Source organism: Oncorhynchus gorbuscha, linkage group LG05 (assembly GCF_021184085.1).
Source record: "Oncorhynchus gorbuscha isolate QuinsamMale2020 ecotype Even-year linkage group LG05, OgorEven_v1.0, whole genome shotgun sequence".
NCBI classification, from domain to species: Eukaryota; Metazoa; Chordata; class Actinopteri; order Salmoniformes; family Salmonidae; genus Oncorhynchus; species Oncorhynchus gorbuscha.
The window spans coordinates 44,459,673-44,479,295 of NC_060177.1; the positions used below are offsets into that span (position 1 = coordinate 44,459,673).

Here is a 19,623-nt window from a genome sequence, read left to right on the forward strand (position 1 = left end):
AGGCTATGATAAACTTACACAAATGCTTGTCTAGCGTTGGCTGTAAAGCACATTTGGAAAATCTGATATGACAGTGTGATTAACAAAAGTCTAAGCTGTGTCTCAATATATTTCATTTGTGATTTTCATGAATAGGAAGATTTTCCTATTTTAAGATTTTATGTCCGTTGCGTTATGCTAATTAGTGTCAGGCGATGATTACGCTCCCGGATCCAGGTTTGAGAGTCACAAGAAGTATTTAACTTGTAATGAAAACAACTTTCTGACAAATTAGAAACATGTAATACCTGAAACTGTAGCTAGATTCTTACCCGTATACATGGATGAAAGCTTCACGGCAGACTGCAACCCCTTTTATGAAATGTTCAGAGTCAAAGAGAGTCAGCATGGCACGATCGTCCTTTTTTCCACTGACCTTTGTCAATAGCGCCTGATAAATTCAGGGCAGCAATGTTATTGAGAGCAGTAGCAATATATTTGCACTTCTCCATGGCTAACATTATATCTTTAGAAAAAACTGCAGTAGAAAGGATTATCTACGCATAACGAGCACAAGATTCTACACCGCAGAATACTCCAAACTCATCTCTTGGCATCTCCAGCCAACTTATTATCTCAGCCAATCATGGCTAGTGGGAAGATTGCTGACTTTTTCTGTGGCCAAATCAACTAGGCTCGTAATTTAACAATTTTATTTGTATTTACAGATGGCATACAAGTTTGTTTTTAAGGAGCATGAAAGTTCACATGTTCGAGAAGGTATTCCTGCCAAATGATGCATTTTGATAAAACATATGAAATGATTGATTAAATCATTTCATTATTAGTGGGATAGGTATAATTTTAATTATAATTTTGAATTCCTGACTGTTTGAAATGCAGTGTGTTGACCTTTTAATTGTGCAACAAAACTTATTAGAGAAGTTTTTTTAAAGAGATATATATCATGAATTGCCCATAAGTAAAAAAAAAAAAATACTTTTTTTTTTTATACAGAGATACAGTTTTTAGGCCATATTGCCCAGCCCTAATACCTCCACATCCTCATGATTTAGAAGTCGTGTTTTTAAACATAAACTTCAAGGAGTAGGGCATTCAAAGAGTTGGTCTGCGTGCTGATGTGACATCACATTAGCCTCCTTTTGCTTGAGGAACAATAGAGGAGCAATAGAGAACACTAGAGTAAATGCCCACACCCCACTTGAGCCATGTCATGTCATTCGGGGATGCTCCTTTTGTTAAGTAAATCAGGTGTTAAATGAGGTGAAAAGAAAACTGGAGTAGGACTTATACCTTTTTCCTTTTTTCCTCCATATAGCCTACGGTATACTCTTTTTTTCTCTTCCTCCATCATTTCCTCCCACTTTTATTCTCATTCACACACACACCAACACGTACAGACAGACACATGCACACCGATGTGACTCAGGCCTGATTTAAAAGCCTCAAAGAGATGGATAGCTTTATGAATTACATGTCTTTTTATATTAAGCATAAATGGTGCAACATTTGTGTCCCAAAATTGACTGTATGTCTGGCTGGTATGGGGTTTACCCTTTGTGGAATTACCCCTTTGTCAGGATTATGACAACAAATGTCAACTCTGTCTGTACAAGGATCATAGGACAGCTGAAATCACCACTGACGAACCGTATCACAAAATACCATAAATCCAAGTTGCCTTACATAACACTTCCACCAAAGCACCACAGATATACTACAGTATATACAAACTATATAAACATCAAAACATGCTTCTTTCTTTCAACAGGCCTCCCACGCTTGCCAGTTTTTTAACAACTCCTTTTACGAGGCGAATCGCAGAGGAGAGTGAAGGGTGATGGGAGTCTGTGGCTGAACCTAAAAAACAACTTATCCCTTTGAAAACGGCCTATGTGGCATCAATATGATTCATATGAAACATTTATTTTAGTGTCAAAATTGACTACAAAGTATAAATAGGATAATTTTGGTCACAAGGTTAGTCCGGTCTAAAACAGAGTTTGGTACCTCAGTGCGTAATAAGTAAATTATTGTTTCGCTTTCAAAGGATCACAGATGTTTTAAACTTTAAAGCCCTATACGGATTGACGATACAATGCATGCTTCCGGCAGGATGCACAGCCAACTGGTTTGCCTGCCCTGCTGAAGGACAATATTATGCAGGAATAGGTGGTTGGAGTTCGTTGGTCCCTAGAGGTGGTGAGTATACCGGCAACTAGAACATGCTGGTTATGTATCTGATTATGTATATTTTGTTAATCATTATCACTATCATCGCTATATAGGAGATGTTAGCTAGCTAAACCTAAATAACTAGCTGGCTAACTTTAGCCTACCTGAATACAAAACGGATTTGGCTTGGGAACACGATACATTTCAAAAGAAGGCAAATAATTAGTAGGAAAACCTTTTGTCATGATTGTGATAAACTCAGCCCATTCCGTAAAATGTGCGCAACCGCGACATTCAAACGAGGCTGCAAAGAAAAGTAATGGGACTGTAGCGACTGTGTTGACGTCAAAATCTGGGGTGTGAACTATATTTCTATTCACGCGTTGATCGACATGGTAAGGGCTCTATTGTATTGGAGAAATTTTGGAAAAAATGGACCCGCCATTACATCATGACGTGTCATGTCGTAACGTGCATCACGCGTAAAGCTACTATTTCTGTCTTACAATCTCTCACCACCAGGTGTAACACTTCTCTCATCGTTTAAAAACAAGAAATGGACAGTGACGGGGGTAAGGGGGATACCTAGTCATTTTTGCGCCATCACTGCATGCGATCATCACTGCATGCTGTTTACTTCTGAAGATCACTTTAGAACTGCCCTAAAAACCCGATTCAAATTCGACACAAACCTTCAAATAGGTATGTAATGACACATTATATAAACTCTTTATAGTGTTTATTTACATTTTAGAGGCGATAAGGTGATAAGTTGGACAGATCGAGTGAAAAAAAGCAGTTTTCCAACACGACAACTGTCCTTCGCACTATCACGCATTATTTAGCTTCCCCACCCGCCATTTTTAAAACGACGCGCCGGAGCTCATTGCCTTGTTGAAATATGCAGAATTGGGCAGTGTGGAGCTCATACATTACAGTTGATCTGGAATTATTACATTTTTGGGGCGCTAAAATAAGGTCAACTGTACGGACCAAGGCGACAACAGTGAGTGAGTTTACGTTATAACTTTAGCACACTAAGATTGAGGGTACTCTCGTAATTGAGCTAGTTAACATTAGCATTGCTAGCTATCTGATGAACTTTGCTCGTAACAGTTATGGCAATATTGGCAGCTCTCTAAAGTAAAAGATGTTTCCTACTAATTATTTTTACTACTTTAGCAATGTTATCATATTTCCATGCCACTCTAAATGTGTGTACTTTAGACTAAACAGTCACATTAGCCTCCAAGGTTCAACCCAGGTCTAGTACACAAATAAATATTTGATGCAGCAATTGTGGTACTAGCTAACTCATGTCTGACTACAACATTGTATTAACTATCAGCAACAAACTCAAACCAACCTAGGGCCATGGCAAAACATGCATAGTGTAACTGTGTCACTGGCCTGAATCTAATCCAATCCGTCTATATCTGTAAAGCGTAGAATTAACTTCTATACAAGATCATGTCGTTACTTCTCAAACAATCATTGACCTTGTTTTTCTGTTAGACAACTTTTACTTGTATTGTATTTTAGATTTTTTAATTGAATGGTATCAGTTAAAATGGGGAGGGAGAAACCATCTTAATATGTAGGTTACTGACCTATTCAAAGCTTCCTCCATCATCCGTTCATCTCACTATACATTTGCCTTCAACACCATTCTCCCCTCCAAGCTCGTCACCAAGCTTATGACCCTGGGACTGAACACCCCCCTCTGCAACTGGATCCTGGATTTCCTGACGTGCTGACCCCAGGTGGTGAGGGTAGGCAACATCACCTCTGCCATGCATGTTTCTGGGGAGAATCTAATTCAGTGTCTATTGGACTCCACTTTGAAGAGCCACGTCATCACACAACAGACGTCATCAGAGAGTGCAACAGAACAGTGTACTGTCTACACTCGTTTTGTTGTTTTTATGAAATCGGTTTCGTTAAATCGTTTTTATTCATAGCTGAAGTTGTATTGCTACTGATTCCGCAATGCGGTTAGTCTTTACGACTGAGACCACATGTTTGTGTTTCGGATTCCTGTTAAGTAACAGTTAGCTGAAAATGGAGCAGGCTAACGCTAGCAGTTCAAGCCCACCAGTGTTTTTATCCATGGCTGAGCACAAATACTTCAGGTGTTAGATGATTTCCAGACAATCACATGAAGATAAGGGGGAACTGGAAAATGGACAGCAATTTGTCTGCCCTAAATGCACTACCATCAAGCATTTTACAGAACAGATCCTTTGGCTGTTAGCTCGTCTGTGAGTGAAGGAACATTTGCTTTCTAAGTACACTGACCTTGCTGTAACCCAGGAAAACAGAATCTCAGTTTTAAATGCTATAGCAAAGCTGCCAATGAGATGGCCGGCGTTGATCTCAATCCGACGGACAGATGTTAAGCTCAATTCTTTAGCCCATGGAAGACTGGATATTCGTAAGGCGTAGGAGATTGGAGAGGTAGTGTGGCCACCCATCTATCTGAGAAGATCCGATCCAGCTATCAAACAACTTTGCCCCACTTGAGATGGACCTACCAGCCCCTGGAGTCAGCACAGATCCTGGGTGTATACCAACAGCCAGCGGCCGCCCAGTGGCATCCTCCTCCACGGCCACCACAGTTCAGAAGGTTGTTTCCCCATTCCATCAGTACCACAATCATTGTGGGCAGCTCAATGGTGAGAGAGTTTGGCATGCCTACGGTACGTGGACCACTGTCACCCAGGAACCTGTGTCCATGACATGAACTCTCTCCTGCCCACGGTTCTGGCCAACTACTCCAATATTGACACCATCGTCACTCATGTTGTCTTAGTTTTAGGCGATCTAAGGAACTTAGGGAGGACTGCAAAATGTTTTTAAAGACCCTCGCTAGCACAGGGAAGAGAATAATTATCTCTGGCTCCCTCCCGTGCTACCAAAGGGGTTCGGTACATTTCAGACGACACTTTGCCCTAAACAAGTTCCTGAAAAAGCTTTGCAACGACGGGAATGTTTATTTTTGTGGGAGCAACCAGCACCCACTTGGGGTTACAGTGTTATTTCCAGCAACATCTCAAACCGTTTTAGAGACTGACAGACAGGGTCTGGTAGTGCTCCAGTTCTCCCTGTCAGAATAACCAACTGAGTGAAACGATTCTCCTCCTCTTCTGAGGAGGAGTAGGAAAGATCGGACCAATACGCAGCTTGGTAAGCGTTCATGACATTTAATAGAACGGAACACTTAATGACAAAAAACAACAAGAGAACCAAAAATGAAACCGAAACAGTTCTGTCTGGTGCAGACACACTAAGCAGAAAATATCACCCACAACTAAAATGGGGAAAACAGGCTACCTAAGTATGATTCTCAATCAGAGACAGCGAACGACACCTGCCTCCGATTGAGAACCATACCAGGCCAAACACAAACACAACACAGAAAAAATAACATAGACTACCCACCCCAACTCACGCCCTGACCAAACTAACACAAAGACATAAATAAAGGAACTAAGGTCAGAACGTGACACAGAGAACTTGGATACCATATCAACTCCTATAGAAATGGCACTACGGTTATTGTGAGTAACTTAATTGATGTTCCTTTAACTCCGCCTGAGTTTATAAAAACTGCGAACTCCTACCATTCTGGTAGATTGGACACTGTCAGAAAACGTGGTTGTAACGTTAATAATTTGGTTCGTATTTGATTGGTTACCTCTAGGCAGACGCCCCACAGGCAGAGTGGCCCACACTAATTTAATATGGGACTTTTAAATGTTAGAGCAATCACTAGTTAAACCATTCTCATGAATGACCTCATTACCGAGCTCAAAGTTGTTTGCATATTTCTCACTGAAACATGGCTGTGTTCAGGATGTAGTGCCACTCTTATTGAAGCCTCCACCTGGACTACAACTTTTCATATTCTATTGAAAAAGGGTGGGAGGAAAGCCTCTATTTTTACTATTGCTCTCGGGTGTCTGGCCATTTCATTTGGTGACTTTTGGTCTGTATAGGCCACCAATGCCCTGCCCCACTTTCTTTACTGAATTCTCTGAACTATTGCCTATGTTTCTTGAGAACTATGATAAAATAATTGTGTTGGGTGACAGAGACTGACTCCAAGGCCTTTGAATTTCGGAGTCTTTGAGATCTATAGACTTTATCTAACACATTACTGGGCCCACCCATAACCATGGCCATACTCTGGACCTGGTTATTACAATGAGGTTTTCTACTGGGCCCACCCATAACCATGGCCATACTCTGGACCTGCTTATTACCAAGGGGCTTTCTACTGGGCCCACCCATAACCGTGGCCATACTCTGGACCTGGTTATTACCAAGGGGCTTTCTAAATCAAATCAAATCCAATTGTATTTGTCACAAACACATGGTTAGCAGATGTTAATGCGAGTGTAGCGAAATGCTTGTGCTTCTAGTTCCGACAATGCAGTAATAACCAACAAGTAATCTAGCTAACAATTAGAAAACTACTACCTTATAGACACAAGTGTAAAGGGATAAAGAATATGTACATAAAGATATATGAATGAGTGATGGTACTGAGCGGCATAGGCAAGATACAGTAGATGGTATTGAGTACAGTATATACATATGAGATGAGTATGTAAACAAAGTGGCATAGTTAAAGTGGCTAGTGATACATGTATTACATAAAGATGCAGTAGATGATATAGAGTACAGTATATACGTATACATATGAGATGAATAATGTAGGGTATGTAAACATTATATAAGGTAGCATTGTTTATAGTGGCTAGTGATATATTTTACATCATTTCCCATCAATTCCCATGATTAAAGTGGCTGGAGTTGAGTCAGTGTGTTGGCAGCAGCCACTCAATGTTAGTGGGGGCTGTTTAACAGTCTGATGGCCTTGAGATAGAAGATGTTTTTCAGTCTCTCGGTCCCAGCTTTGATGCACCTGTACTGACCTCGCCTTCTGGATGATAGCGGGGTGAACAGGCAGTGGCTCGGGTGGTTCTTGTCCTTGATGATCTTTATGGCCTTCCTGTGACATCGGGTGGTGTAGGTGTCCTGGAGGGCAGGTAGTTTGCCCCCGGTGATGCGTTGTGCAGACCTCACTACCCTCTGGAGAGCCTTACGGTTGAGGGCGGAGCAGTTGCCTTACCAGGCGGTGATACAGCCCGATAGGATGCTCTCGATTGTGCATCTGTAGAAGTTTGTGAGTGTTTTTGATGACAAGCCGAATTTCTTCAGCCTCCTGAGGTTGAAGAGGCGCTGCTGCGCCTTCTTCACAATGCTGTCTGTGTGAGTGGACCAATTCAGTTTGTCTGTGATGTGTATGCCGAGGAACTTAAAACTTACTACCCTCTCCACTACTGTTCCATTGATGTGGATAGGGGGGTGTGCCCTCTGCTGTTTCCTGAAGTCCACAATCATCTCCTTAGTTTTGATGACGTTGAGTGTGAGGTTTTTTTCCTGACACCACACTCCGAGGGCCCTCACCTCCTCTCTGTAGGCCGTCTCGTCGTTGTTGGTAATCAAGCCTACCACTGTTGTGTCGTCCTCAAACTTGATGATTGAGTTGGAGGCGTGCATGGCCACGCAGTCGTGGGTGAACAGGGAGTACAGTAGAGGGCTCAGAATGCACCCTTGTGGGGCCCCAGTGTTGAGGATCAGCGGGGTGGAGATGTTGTTGCCTACCCTCACCACCTGGGGGCGGCCCGTCAGGAAGTCCAGTACCCAGTTGCACAGGGCGGGGTCGAGACCCAGGGTCTGGAGCTTGATGACGAGCTTGGAGCTTCTACTGGGCCCACCCATAACCGTGGCCATACTCTGGACCTGGTTATTACCATGGGGCTTTCTACTGGGCCCACCCATAACCGTAGCCATAATCTGGACCTGGTTAGTACCATGGGGCTTTCTACTGGGCCCACCCATAACCGTGGCCATACTCTGGACCTGGTTATTACCAGGGGGCATTCTACTGTGCCCACCCATAACTGTGGCCATACTCTGGACCTGGTTATTACCATGGGGCTTTCTACTGGGCCCACCCATAACCACATTATTAAGAAACACTGTCTTACATCTGAAGTTGATACAGATATTGAGTGTATGATCAATACTCCATCCCATATTCTGCCTTCCTCTTGTGATGATTTCGTTGATAACTTTAATAGCAAATTAAGGGCAACCATTGATGGTTCCAGAAAAGTTGAAAAAGGCAGCATCCATACGAAGAGCCCCTTACATGAGTGATGAAACAAATCAATTAAAGAGAAAATGGAGAAAGGCAGAGCTGAAGTGGAGAAAGTCAAAGTTGCAGGTCCGTTATGATATTCTGAGAGAGACACTTGGAATATATAACAAGGGAATTTGAAATGCCAGACAGGCAAATTTTTGTAACTTGATCACTAATAATCAGAATAATTAGAGAGCTCTTCTCAACCATTGATGGCCTGATAAATCCATCAGCCCATCCCCCGTCTAGCCAAAGAAATCCATCAGATAATCCCTGGGCTTCAATACCTCTTTTGCCAATTGGCCTGGACCCTTTGCTGCCGACACAGAGCCCCGTCAATCCATCACGACTGGTCTGCCAACGTAACTGTCCAAGGTGGTTTCCACAGGCTCCCCTGTTTTTTAATTTTTTCTTTATTTTACCAGGCAAGTCAGTTAAGAACAAATTCTTATTTTCAATGACGGCCTTGGAACAGTGGGTTAACAGCCTGATCATGGGCAGAACGACAGATTTGTACCTTGTCAGCTCGGGGTTTGAAGACCAACGCTTAACCACTAGCAACCTTCCCCGGTCTACCTGCTGCTAGAATCTCCATGCCTCCAGCTCACCTAGCTACTAACTCACTGCCTCTCCCTAATGTCTATATGCCTTGTATATTGCCTTATTTCACTGTAGTCTCCTGCTACAGTATGCCTTGAATCTATCCTTCTGTGCCCAAAAACCTGTCTCCTTAGCCGTATTCTTATACTACTCCTCCTCTGTTCCTCTGTTCCTCTGGTGATGTAGAGGTTAACCCAGGCGCTCTCATTTGTTGACTTCTGTAACCGTAAAAGCATATGTTTCATGCATGTTAACATTAGAGGTCTGATCCCCAAGTTTGTTTTATTCACTGCTTTAACACATTCCGCCAATCCGGATGTCCTAGCCATGTCTGAACCCTGGCTTAGGAAGGCCACCCCAAAATCCTGAAATTTCCATCCCTAACTACAACATTTTCTAACAAGATAGAACTGCCAAATGGGACGGAGTTGCAATCTACTGCAGAGTTCTGTCATACTATCCAGGTCTGTGCCCAAACAATGAACCTTTCCAGAAACAAGTCTCTTACCGTTGCCACTTGTTATAGACCCCCTTCAGCCCCCAGATGTTCCCTGGACACCATATGTGAATTGATCACCACCCATCTATCTTCAGAGTTTGTACTGTTAGGTAACCTAAACTGGGACATGTTTAACACCCCAGCCATCCTACAATCTAAGCTAGATGCCCTCAATCTCACACAAATGATCATGAAACCTACCAGGTACAACCCTAAATCCGTAACCATGGGCACCCTCGTAGATATCCTCCTGACCAACTTGCCCTCTAAATACACGTCTGCTGTCTTCAACCAGGATCTCAGCGGTCACTGCCTCATTGCCTGCGTGCATAATGGGTCCACGGTCAAACGACCATTCCTCATCACTGTCAAACGCTCCTTAAAACACATCAGTGAGCAGCAGTTTCTAACCGACCTGGCCTGGGTATCCTGGAAGGATATTGACCTCATCCTGTCAGTAGAGGATGCCTGGTTGTTGTTTGAAAGTGCTTTCCTCTCCATCTTAAATAAGCATGCCCCATTCAAAAATGTAAAACTAAGAACAGACATAGCCCATGGTTCACCCCAGACTTGACCGCCCTTGACCAGCACAAAAACATCCTGTGGCGTTCTGCATTAGCATCGAGCCCCCGTGAAATCTAACTCGTCAGGGACCAATATACTCAGTCAGTTAGGAAATCTAAGGCTAGCTTTTTCAAACAGATATTTACATTCTGCAGCACTAATTCCAAAATGTTTTGGGACACTGTAAAGTCCATGGAGAATAAGAGCACCTCCTCCCAGCTGCCCACTGCACTGAGGATAGGAAACACTGTCACCACCGATAAAATCTACGATAATCGATCATTTCAATAAGCATTTTTCCACGGCTGGCCATGCTTTCCACTACCCCTAACCCAGCCAACACCTCAGCACCCCCTGAAGCAACTTGCCCAAACCCGCCCCGCTTCTCCTTCACCCAAATCCAAAGACCTAAAGTTCTGAAAGAGCAGCAACACCTGGACCCGTACAAACCAGCTTCGCTAGATAATCTGGAACCTCTCGTTCTAAAATGATCAGCCAAAATTGTTGCAATCCCTATTACTAGCCTATTCAACCGCTATTACTAGCCTGAGATCCCCAAAGATTGGAATGCTGCCGCAGTCATCCCCCTCTTCAAAGGGGGAGATACCTTAGACCCAAACTGCTATAGATCTATATCCATCCTGCCCTGCCTTTTTAAACAGATCACCGACCCTTTCGAATACCACCATACCTTCTCCACCATGCAATCTGGTTTCCGAGTTGATCTTGGGTGCACCTCAGCCACGCTCAAGGTCGTAAAAGATATCATAACCGCCATCGATAAAAGCCGGTACTGTGCAGGCGATCTGGCCAAGGCTTTCGACTCTGTCAATCATCGCATTCTTATCGGCAGTTTTCTCTAATGACTGCATTGCCTGGTTCACCAACTACTTCTCAGATAGAGTTCAGTGTGTCAAATTGGAGGGCCTGTTGTCCGGACCTATGGCATTCTCTATGGGGGTGCCACAGAGTTCAATTCTCGGTCCGACTCTTATCCCTGTATATATCAATGATGTCGCTCTTGCTGCTGGTGAATCTCTGACTCACCTCTATGCAGACGACACGATTCTGTATACATCTGGCTCTTCTTTGGACACTGTGCTAACAAACCTCCAAATGAGCTTCAACACCATACAACACTCCTTCCGTGGCCTTCAACTGCTTTTAAATGCTAGTAAAACTAAAGGCATGCTCTTCAACCGATCACTGCCCGCACCCTCCCGCCTGACTAGCATCACTACCCTGGACGGTTCTGACGTAGAATATGTGGACAACTACAAACATCTTGGTGTCTGGTTAGACTGTAAACTCTCCTTCCAGACTTACATTAAGCATCTCCAATCCAAAGCTAAATCTAGAATCGGCTTCCTATTTCGCAACAAAGCCTTCTTCCGCCAAAAATGCCCTCATTAAACTGACTAGCTTACCGATCCTTGACTTTGGCGATGTCATTTACAAAATAGCCTCCAACACTCTACTCAGCTAATTGGATGTAGACTATCACAGTGCCGTTTTATCACCAAAGCCCCATATACTACCCACCACTGCGACCTCTATGCTCTCGTTGGATGGCCCTCACTACTTATCCGTTGCCAAACCCACTGGCTCCAGATCATCTATAAGTCTTTGCTAGGTAAAGCCCTGCCTTATCTCAGCTCACTGGTCACCATAGCAACACCCACCTGGAGCATGCACTTCAGCAGGTATATTGCACTGGTCATCCGAAAAGCCAACACTTCCTTTGGACGCCTCTCCTTCCAGGTTCTCTGCTGCCAATGACTGGAACGAATTTCAAACATCTCTGAAGCTGGAGTCATATCTCCCTCTCTAACTTTAAACATCAGCTGTCAGAGCAGCTTACCGATCACTGTACCTGTAGACAGCCAATCTGTAAATAGCCCACCCGACTACCTAATCCCCATATTATTACTTACCCTCTTGCTCTTTTGAACCCCAGTATCTCTACCTGCACATCATCATCATCTGCACATATATCATTCCAGTATTAATGCTAAATTGTAATTATTTTCACCTCTATTGCCTATTTATTGCTTACCTTCCTACTCTTCTACATTTGCACACACTGTACATAGATCTGTCTATTTTTATTTTTGTGTTATTGATTGTACATTTGTTTATGTGTCACTCTGTGTTGTTGTTTTTGTCATACTGCTTTATCTTGGCCAGGTCGCAGTTGTAAATGAGAACTTGTTCTCAACTGGCCTACCTGGTTAAATAAAAGGTTAAATATATTTTTATTTTATTTTATTTTAATCATACCCCCACAAACCTATGTGAACTTTCCTCCACATCTAAACGTGATGAGTTTAAAGCATTAGGCTGGGTATCAGTCAAGCAATACCTGTTGAGAAGTTTGATGATATGTGCTCTAAGTCTACCACTTAAAGGCACTATGGAGGTATTTTCCCTGGTTGACACAGGCATGCTGAGGAAAGTGATATCACAATTTATACCTGCACTCTCGATCCTATACACAACACCTTCTTCAAAGCAGTTTTTATTTGCATATCTGAAGAAGTGTAAGCTCTGGTTAATGCCTCCCTGTTCACAGGCACTTTCCTCACTGTTGTGGTGAAATCCCTTCTGAAGAATCCCTTCAATGTTTGGGTAATCTCCAGCCTTCCATTCTTAATAAACATTTTGGAGAAATTGGTTTTCAAGCTGATTTTTTAAGTGCCAACTATATTTTTTGGGCCCACCACAGCACAGAGACAGCCTCTTAAAGATAGGGCTATCTACTGCCCCCGTTGGAGGAATTGCGTGCCCATAGTAAACAGAATTTTTTTTTGTCAAAAATTGCTAATAATTGCTAATATGCATATAATAATTATTATTGAATAGAAAACACTCTAAAGCTTCTAAAACCGTTTAAATGATGTCTGTATGTAAAGCAGAACTCTCAGGGCAGTCATTCTCCCAAACTCTCTCTTGTCATCATAAAAGTTGGCCCAACTTTGATGTCACCGCCCCACCCTTTCCAAGCACTTACAGGTCTGGGAACAGTCTCTCTGTCTTCAGCACGATCTCAGCTTTCAATGGGGATTCTCATTGTGAGAATCGCGCACTCACGAGAGTTGTGGCGGGCCGAAACCTTTCGGTCACGCGAAAAAACAGGTCACTTTTATGCGCGCTCTCCTCCGGTGATGTCTTTTTTCCGAAGTAGATTAAACAATGAGTGTGTTTCTGTTCGTCCTCAGGATTGCTGTGCACCTTTATAACATGTTAAAGCTTGATTATGAAGTTAGTTTGACAAGTTTAATCGACATATAATATGTAAGTTCGACGTTTTGGTGCGCATCCACTTGACTTTTGGCTACATTTCAACCGAAATGTGTCGTGTTTGAGAACCGAAAGACACAGACTGCAAAACTAAACGCTGTTTTTGGTAAGTATAATTCCTTCCAGGTCTTCTGATGGAAGAACAGCAAAGGTAAGGGAATATTTATGTGGTAAATTTGGGTTTATGTGGACTCCAAGATAGAGGAGCCATAATGCTACTTTTTGAGCGCCGACTCATAGTATAGCCTAGTGAACGAAACCTGTAACGTTAAAAATAAATGTAACACAGCGATTGCATTTAGAAGAAGTGTATCTTTCTATCCATATGTAGAACATGTATATTTAGTCAAAGTTTATGATGTGATGTGTATTCCTTGTTAGCTGACGTTATCTGCCGGAGCTATCGTCATTTCTCCGGACATTTAAGTAGCATTTTTTGAACGATGCGTCATTGTAAACAGAAATTTATGGATATATATGGCATATTATTGTAAAATACATAAATGTACTGTGTAACATGTTATATTACTGTCATCTGATGAAGATTTCAAAAGGATAGTGAAATTATTTTTATTTTAATCCTGCGTTTGTTGATTGCATATTTTTTCCAACTTGGCTATGCAAATGAGCTATGTCTGCGGTGGTGGTTTGACGTAAATATGTGCTATGTTTTCGCCGTAAAACATTTGAGAAATCTGACTTGCTGGGTAGATAAACAAGTTGTTTATCTTTCATTTGAGCTATTGGACTTTTTAATGTGTGGAGGTTAAATATTTTTAGGAATATTTTTGCGTTCCATGCGCCACCTTCCAGCTGAACGTGGGGGGGAAAGTTCCCAATTGGGACTCAAGATCTTCAACAGGTTAAAATGGTACATGATCATAGAACCAACACAGATGCCAAACAGCTCTCTGTCCTTGTACTCTTGGATTTAAGTGCTGCTTTCGACACTGTTGACCGTGATGTTGTTCTGGATAGACTGGAGCGGTGGGTTGGCCTCTCGGGTCCTGTTCTAAATTGGTTTAGGACCTTTGTAACCAGTCAAGAGTTTTTTTGTCACCCCTTGTGAACATATCTCAGAGAAAATACATATCACATGTGGCATTCCACAAGATTCGATTTTCGGTCTGAAACGGTTCAGTTTATTGAAACGGTTCAGTTTATACATGTTACCCATTGGCAGCATTATCAGAAAGCACAGCACTGATTTTCAATGCTACGCAGACGAAACACAACTTTGTGTCATCAGAGGATTGTTGCTCCACGGATAAATTACTGTCATGCTCCCCTGTCTGGTCTAACTAAGAAAGCCATTGGTCAACTGCAAAACACACGGAATGCCGCAGCAAGGGTACTGACCAAGACCAGATGGACAGCACACATTAAACTGGTTTTAAGGTCTCTGCACTGGCTGCCTGTGAGTTTAAGATTACATTATAAGATTCTTCAATTTGTTTTTTAAATACAATTCTTCCAATATAAGAATTGTACACTCTAATACATGTGAGACATGCTTTTAAGTTATGGACCCAGTAGATCCCTGAGGTGCTCTGGCATTTTAACTATCCCAAAGCCTAGGACCAAGAGGCATGGTGAGGCAGCCATTGGTTATTGTGCCCCCAGCCTCTGAAATAGCCTGTCGGCCGAAACTATGGACATTTTTAAGAGATCTTAAAACACACCATTTTAGCTTCATTCAGTTTTTCTTTCAGTTATTTTGTTTTAATTAGTTTTTTCTTGTTGTGTTGCATTCCATGTCTGAAATATGCTGTATAAATAAAGCTAGATTTGATTCAACACAATCATGAAGTTTGTTGACGGCAGTGGTGGGCCTGATCACCGGCGATGATGAGACAGCCTACAGGGAGGAGGTCAGTGACCTGGCAGTGTGGTGCTGGGACAACAACCTCTCCCTCAACATCAAGAAGACCAAGGAGCTAATCGTGGACTACAGGGCTGCAGTGGAGCGGGTTGAGAGCTTTAAGTTCCTTGGTGTCCATCTCAACCTTAAAGGCCTTAAACTCACCTTAAAAGCCTTATAATGGCCCACTCACACCTGCACAGTTGTGAAGGAGGTGTGACAGAGCCTCTTCCCCCTCAGGAGAATGAAAAGGTTTGTCATGGGCCGTCAATACCTCAAAACATTCTACAAGGACATACCCAATAAATACTCACATCAAACCACACCCCCAAGGCAACTCACGTTTACCATCTGTCATGGCCACCAGAATTTCTAGAGAAGCAAGCCGAAAAACAATGCAAAATCAGCAGATGCAATTCCAAGTTAACGTTTATCTTCTCAGTGCGTGTTCGGGACTGGTGAAGATGAAACTGATAACTCTGCTGCCTATCAGATAACAAGCTCACAGCAGGTGCGTGAGACAGTTTAAAACAACTCGGTCTGTGAAAAAATTTAAATACCCCCCCTTTCTCTTGAAGATAAGGAGGACTGAGTACTTTCGTGGGCGTCCACTCGTTCTGTTACAGTTATTGTAAAATTCAACTGATTGGATCAGCACGGCGCAATATCACTGTGTAAAAGGAGGATCCAATTATTAGATCTGATGTTGTGCTGTTTCTATGGAAACACTGGTGTGACTGAACTTTGGCTCTGCCCTATCTCTTTTCATCCCTTTCTCTACCTGTTGTGCAGTAAATGGAGTCCTGCAAAAGCACTAACAAAATCAACTGTGTGTGTGTCTGTGTCTCCCCACAGGGCCAGCTACTACAGAAAGGGTGGGCGCGCCATGCTGCCTGTGAAGTGGATGCCTCCGGAAGCCTTCATGGAGGGGATTTTCACATCCAAAACGGACACATGGTACGTTTCATTGAAACACACTCTCAATAACACTTTAGTTATCTTGAATGTCACCCCCTTTCATTTCACCGCTCCAGTCTACCTCACCTCCCCCTCTCTGTCCTAATGGAGAATATGCTTTTTCACCTTTTGAAAGCCTCACTACTTTCTCCCTCTCTCCTTCACCCCTGTCACATTTATGATTATTTCCCTCCCCCCATCTCCTTCTTCCTCCTACCTCTTTCCCCCTCTCTCTCAGGTCCTTTGGGGTGCTGCTATGGGAGATCTTCTCTTTGGGCTATATGCCCTATCCCAGTCGCAGTAACCAGGAAGTGTTGGAGTTTGTCACCAGTGGGGGAAGGATGGACCCTCCCAAAAACTGCCCAGGGCCTGTGTAAGTCCAAAATACCACCAAAACTATCACACTTCACCCAAACACATGTAGCAGATGTGAGCTAGCAGGCTAGTGAAGATTGAAAAGTGAACTGTCGCTCAGTCAACTTCAGGCCCTTTCTGAACTGACACTCAAGACAGGGATGGAACTTATTCTGTTACACACATAACACACCCTCACACACAGTATACAGTTTCACCCATGCACACACAGTATGCAGACTTACACAGGGATTCAAGCGTACACACACACCCATAACTTCTCAAACTATCACGTGCTCGCAACCCTTTTCATCTGTGATATTTTTTTCACACAAAAACAGACACAGTCCCCATGTAGTAAACTTCATCATGACTAGCTCACATTACCACAGCATATTGCACAAGAGGCAAATCAGCCCAGCCAATAAAAAAAATCGCTTGAGTTGATGTCTCGGTGGGGTACCCCAGGGTTCAGTTTAACCCCCACTGACTTTCCAACAGTAATCACTCAAACCAGTGGGATGTTACACTTTATTGACATCATTGTGTGCGAGTTTGTCAAGTGTATTAGTGAATGGGGGAACATGTTTTTTAACTGTTTGTCAACGTGTGGTCTCAGATATCCCAGACCTTGGAGCATCGTGAGCTAGACAGCAAAGGCACAAGGTCTGAGGAGAATGTCAGCTTCTCTTTTACATTTCAAAAGGAATCTTCAGACAGCCAACTCTCCAGACAAATCACAAGTTTCGGTAGGCGAGGCTTAAAATCAGGCAGGAATTGTGCTCATGATTAGCTAAGGTTGCAAGTAGATATGGCAGTGACGTTCCCGGTGACACTTCCAATTTCTTTCCCAACTGATGCCGCAACAGACGTTTTGTACAGACGCTTTAGCTGGAGCATTGATACATTGCCAGAAGTAAACCATCTGTCTAGAGACTAGTCAACTTGTGCGAAGTTCAAATAGAAGAAACATTTTTGAGTGTGTGTGTGTGTGTGTGTGTGTGTGTGTGTGTGTGTGTGTGTGTGTGTGTGTGTGTGTGTGTGTGTGTGTGTGTGTGTGTGTGTGTGTGTGTGTGTGTGTGTGTGTGTGTGTGTGTGTGTGTGTGTGTGTGTGTGTGTGTCCCTCTCTCTCTTAGGTACCGGATAATGACACAGAGTTGGCAGCATCAACCGGAAGACAGGCCCAACTTCTCCACCATCTTGGAAAGGATTGACTACTGCTTACAGGTAGGGAGCGTGACAATTGAGAGTCAACACCTCTGCACTTGAAATGTGCTCAAGTATTATTATGACTGTCTAACTGCCACAAGATTTTAATATGTTTGACTATTTTAAGAAGTGACATAGCTCATAACATGTCTGTCCGTGTAAAATCTGTATTCCTTTTGGGAATTTCTACAAATTCAGACATTTGTAATGTTAATATCATAGTTTGTTGTTCACAATTGTTTGTGTCTAATGCTAGAAACATTGCTCCTCTATCCTCTCCAGGACCCCGATGTGGTGACTGTTCCCTTGCCTGTGGAATATGGCCCCCTCCCTGAAGAGGAGGAGCGGGTACCCATGCACCCTGAGGACCCCACGGCCCCCCCCCTGCTGGTGTCCACTCTGATGCCTGACGGTGTGGGCCCCGCACCGCCACCGTCAGCCCCCAAGCCCACCGAGGAGAATCGAAGAGTTGAACAACCCCTCCTCCTTACCAACCAGCTCCCCGAAACATGCAAGCCCCAGGCGATGGCTCAACAACCCCAGCCCCATCCCCAGACATTCATCATGACCACAGCCACCTCCAAGGCACCTCCCCCCATCTCCACCCAGCAACCTAACCCAGACGGTGGCCACGTCAATCTGGCCTTCACCCAGGGCCACCCTGGGGATAAGGAGGGTCGCAATGGGAAACCCACCAACCTGTGGAACCCCACTTATGGCTCCTGGTTCCTCCAGCTGCAACAGCAGAAGAAGCAGCAGCATCAGCAACAACCGCAGCAACAACAACAGCTGCAGCAAAAGCAGGAAAGAGTGGGCAGTGGAGGTGGGGGAGTTGGGGGTGGGAGGGTGCCAGGCGAGGGGCAGGAGCACAAGGGACGGACTGTGGCCGAGGCGGTGGGGGCCCTGAGTCTCCAGCAGCACAAGCAGCAGTTCCAGCCACCATACCCCTTCCATCCACAGCAGCAACAGCAGATGCAGCTCTTACATCACCAGCAGCAGCAACAGCAGGGGTTCTGCAGGCCGCTTTTGCCACCTCCGCCACCACCCCAGGCTACCTCCTTGGGTACCACTGATCCTACCCCTTCCCCGCTCCTGTTAGATTCCGCCGCCCTACCCCCGGTCCCTCTATTTAGACTTCGCAGATTCCCCTGCGGGAACATCGGCTATGGCTACCAGGAGCAAGGGTTACCCCTAGAGGCAGCCCACCACCACCAGAATCCTGTCTCTGTCAACCCCCCTCCTCCACCGCCCCCTCCCCCGCCACCCGTGGCCCTCCAGAGAGGAGTGGCGGGGACCCAGCTCTCGCTGAGCCACTCGACGACGGCCAAAGCCGAGGACAGCCTCCCTCTGCTGGTCACCATGGGGACGGTGCAGGAACCGAGGCTGCCACGGATGGAGGGCCACAATGCCACAGTGCTTTAGCCCCTCCAACCCCAACCTCCACCTTGGAGACTGTGTGTACAGACAGATAGGCATACAGCCAGACTTGATGATACACCGTGCAACACTGTGTCAGGACACCTTACGACCAGCCCTCCCGTCAGGACACCTTGGTTTCATCCACCGATTGGATCAAGCTATTGCATTGAGTCCAAAATATTTCATCCCAATGAGATAAAATGGCTGTGGAAATTACAATGGGGTGTTAAAGCACATTGGAGAGCTGCAAAGGACCACTAAGAAGAAAAGCTTATGGGTTGTTGGCTCGGAAAACAGGATCAATGTACATGTTGCAGCACTGGCTAATGTTCAGTAGACAATTGTGGCAGGACGGTTAGATGTTTCCATTCGGTTGAACTAGCTAATTTCTTTGCAATGTGTTCACGAGCCGACCGCTCATCTTCGCGGCTCTGTCGATGTCAACGTAGCCTTTCACATGGAGTCATGCTG

The 19,623-nt window shown here is 44.2% G+C and overlaps 1 protein-coding gene across 1 annotated transcript in view; it reads left to right on the top strand.

Moving 5' to 3' along the window:
• The window catches only part of LOC124034880 (ALK tyrosine kinase receptor-like), a 168,196-nt gene extending 149,041 nt beyond the window's left edge, over positions 1 to 19,155 (top strand). The window contains exons 22-25 of the mRNA XM_046348286.1: positions 16,069 to 16,170; positions 16,409 to 16,543; positions 17,661 to 17,751; positions 18,016 to 19,155. Coding sequence (XP_046204242.1) covers positions 16,069 to 16,170; positions 16,409 to 16,543; positions 17,661 to 17,751; positions 18,016 to 19,155 — 1,468 coding nt within the window. The remainder of the gene's footprint in view (positions 1 to 16,068; positions 16,171 to 16,408; positions 16,544 to 17,660; positions 17,752 to 18,015) is intronic.
• The last annotated feature ends 468 nt before the right edge of the window (positions 19,156 to 19,623 follow it).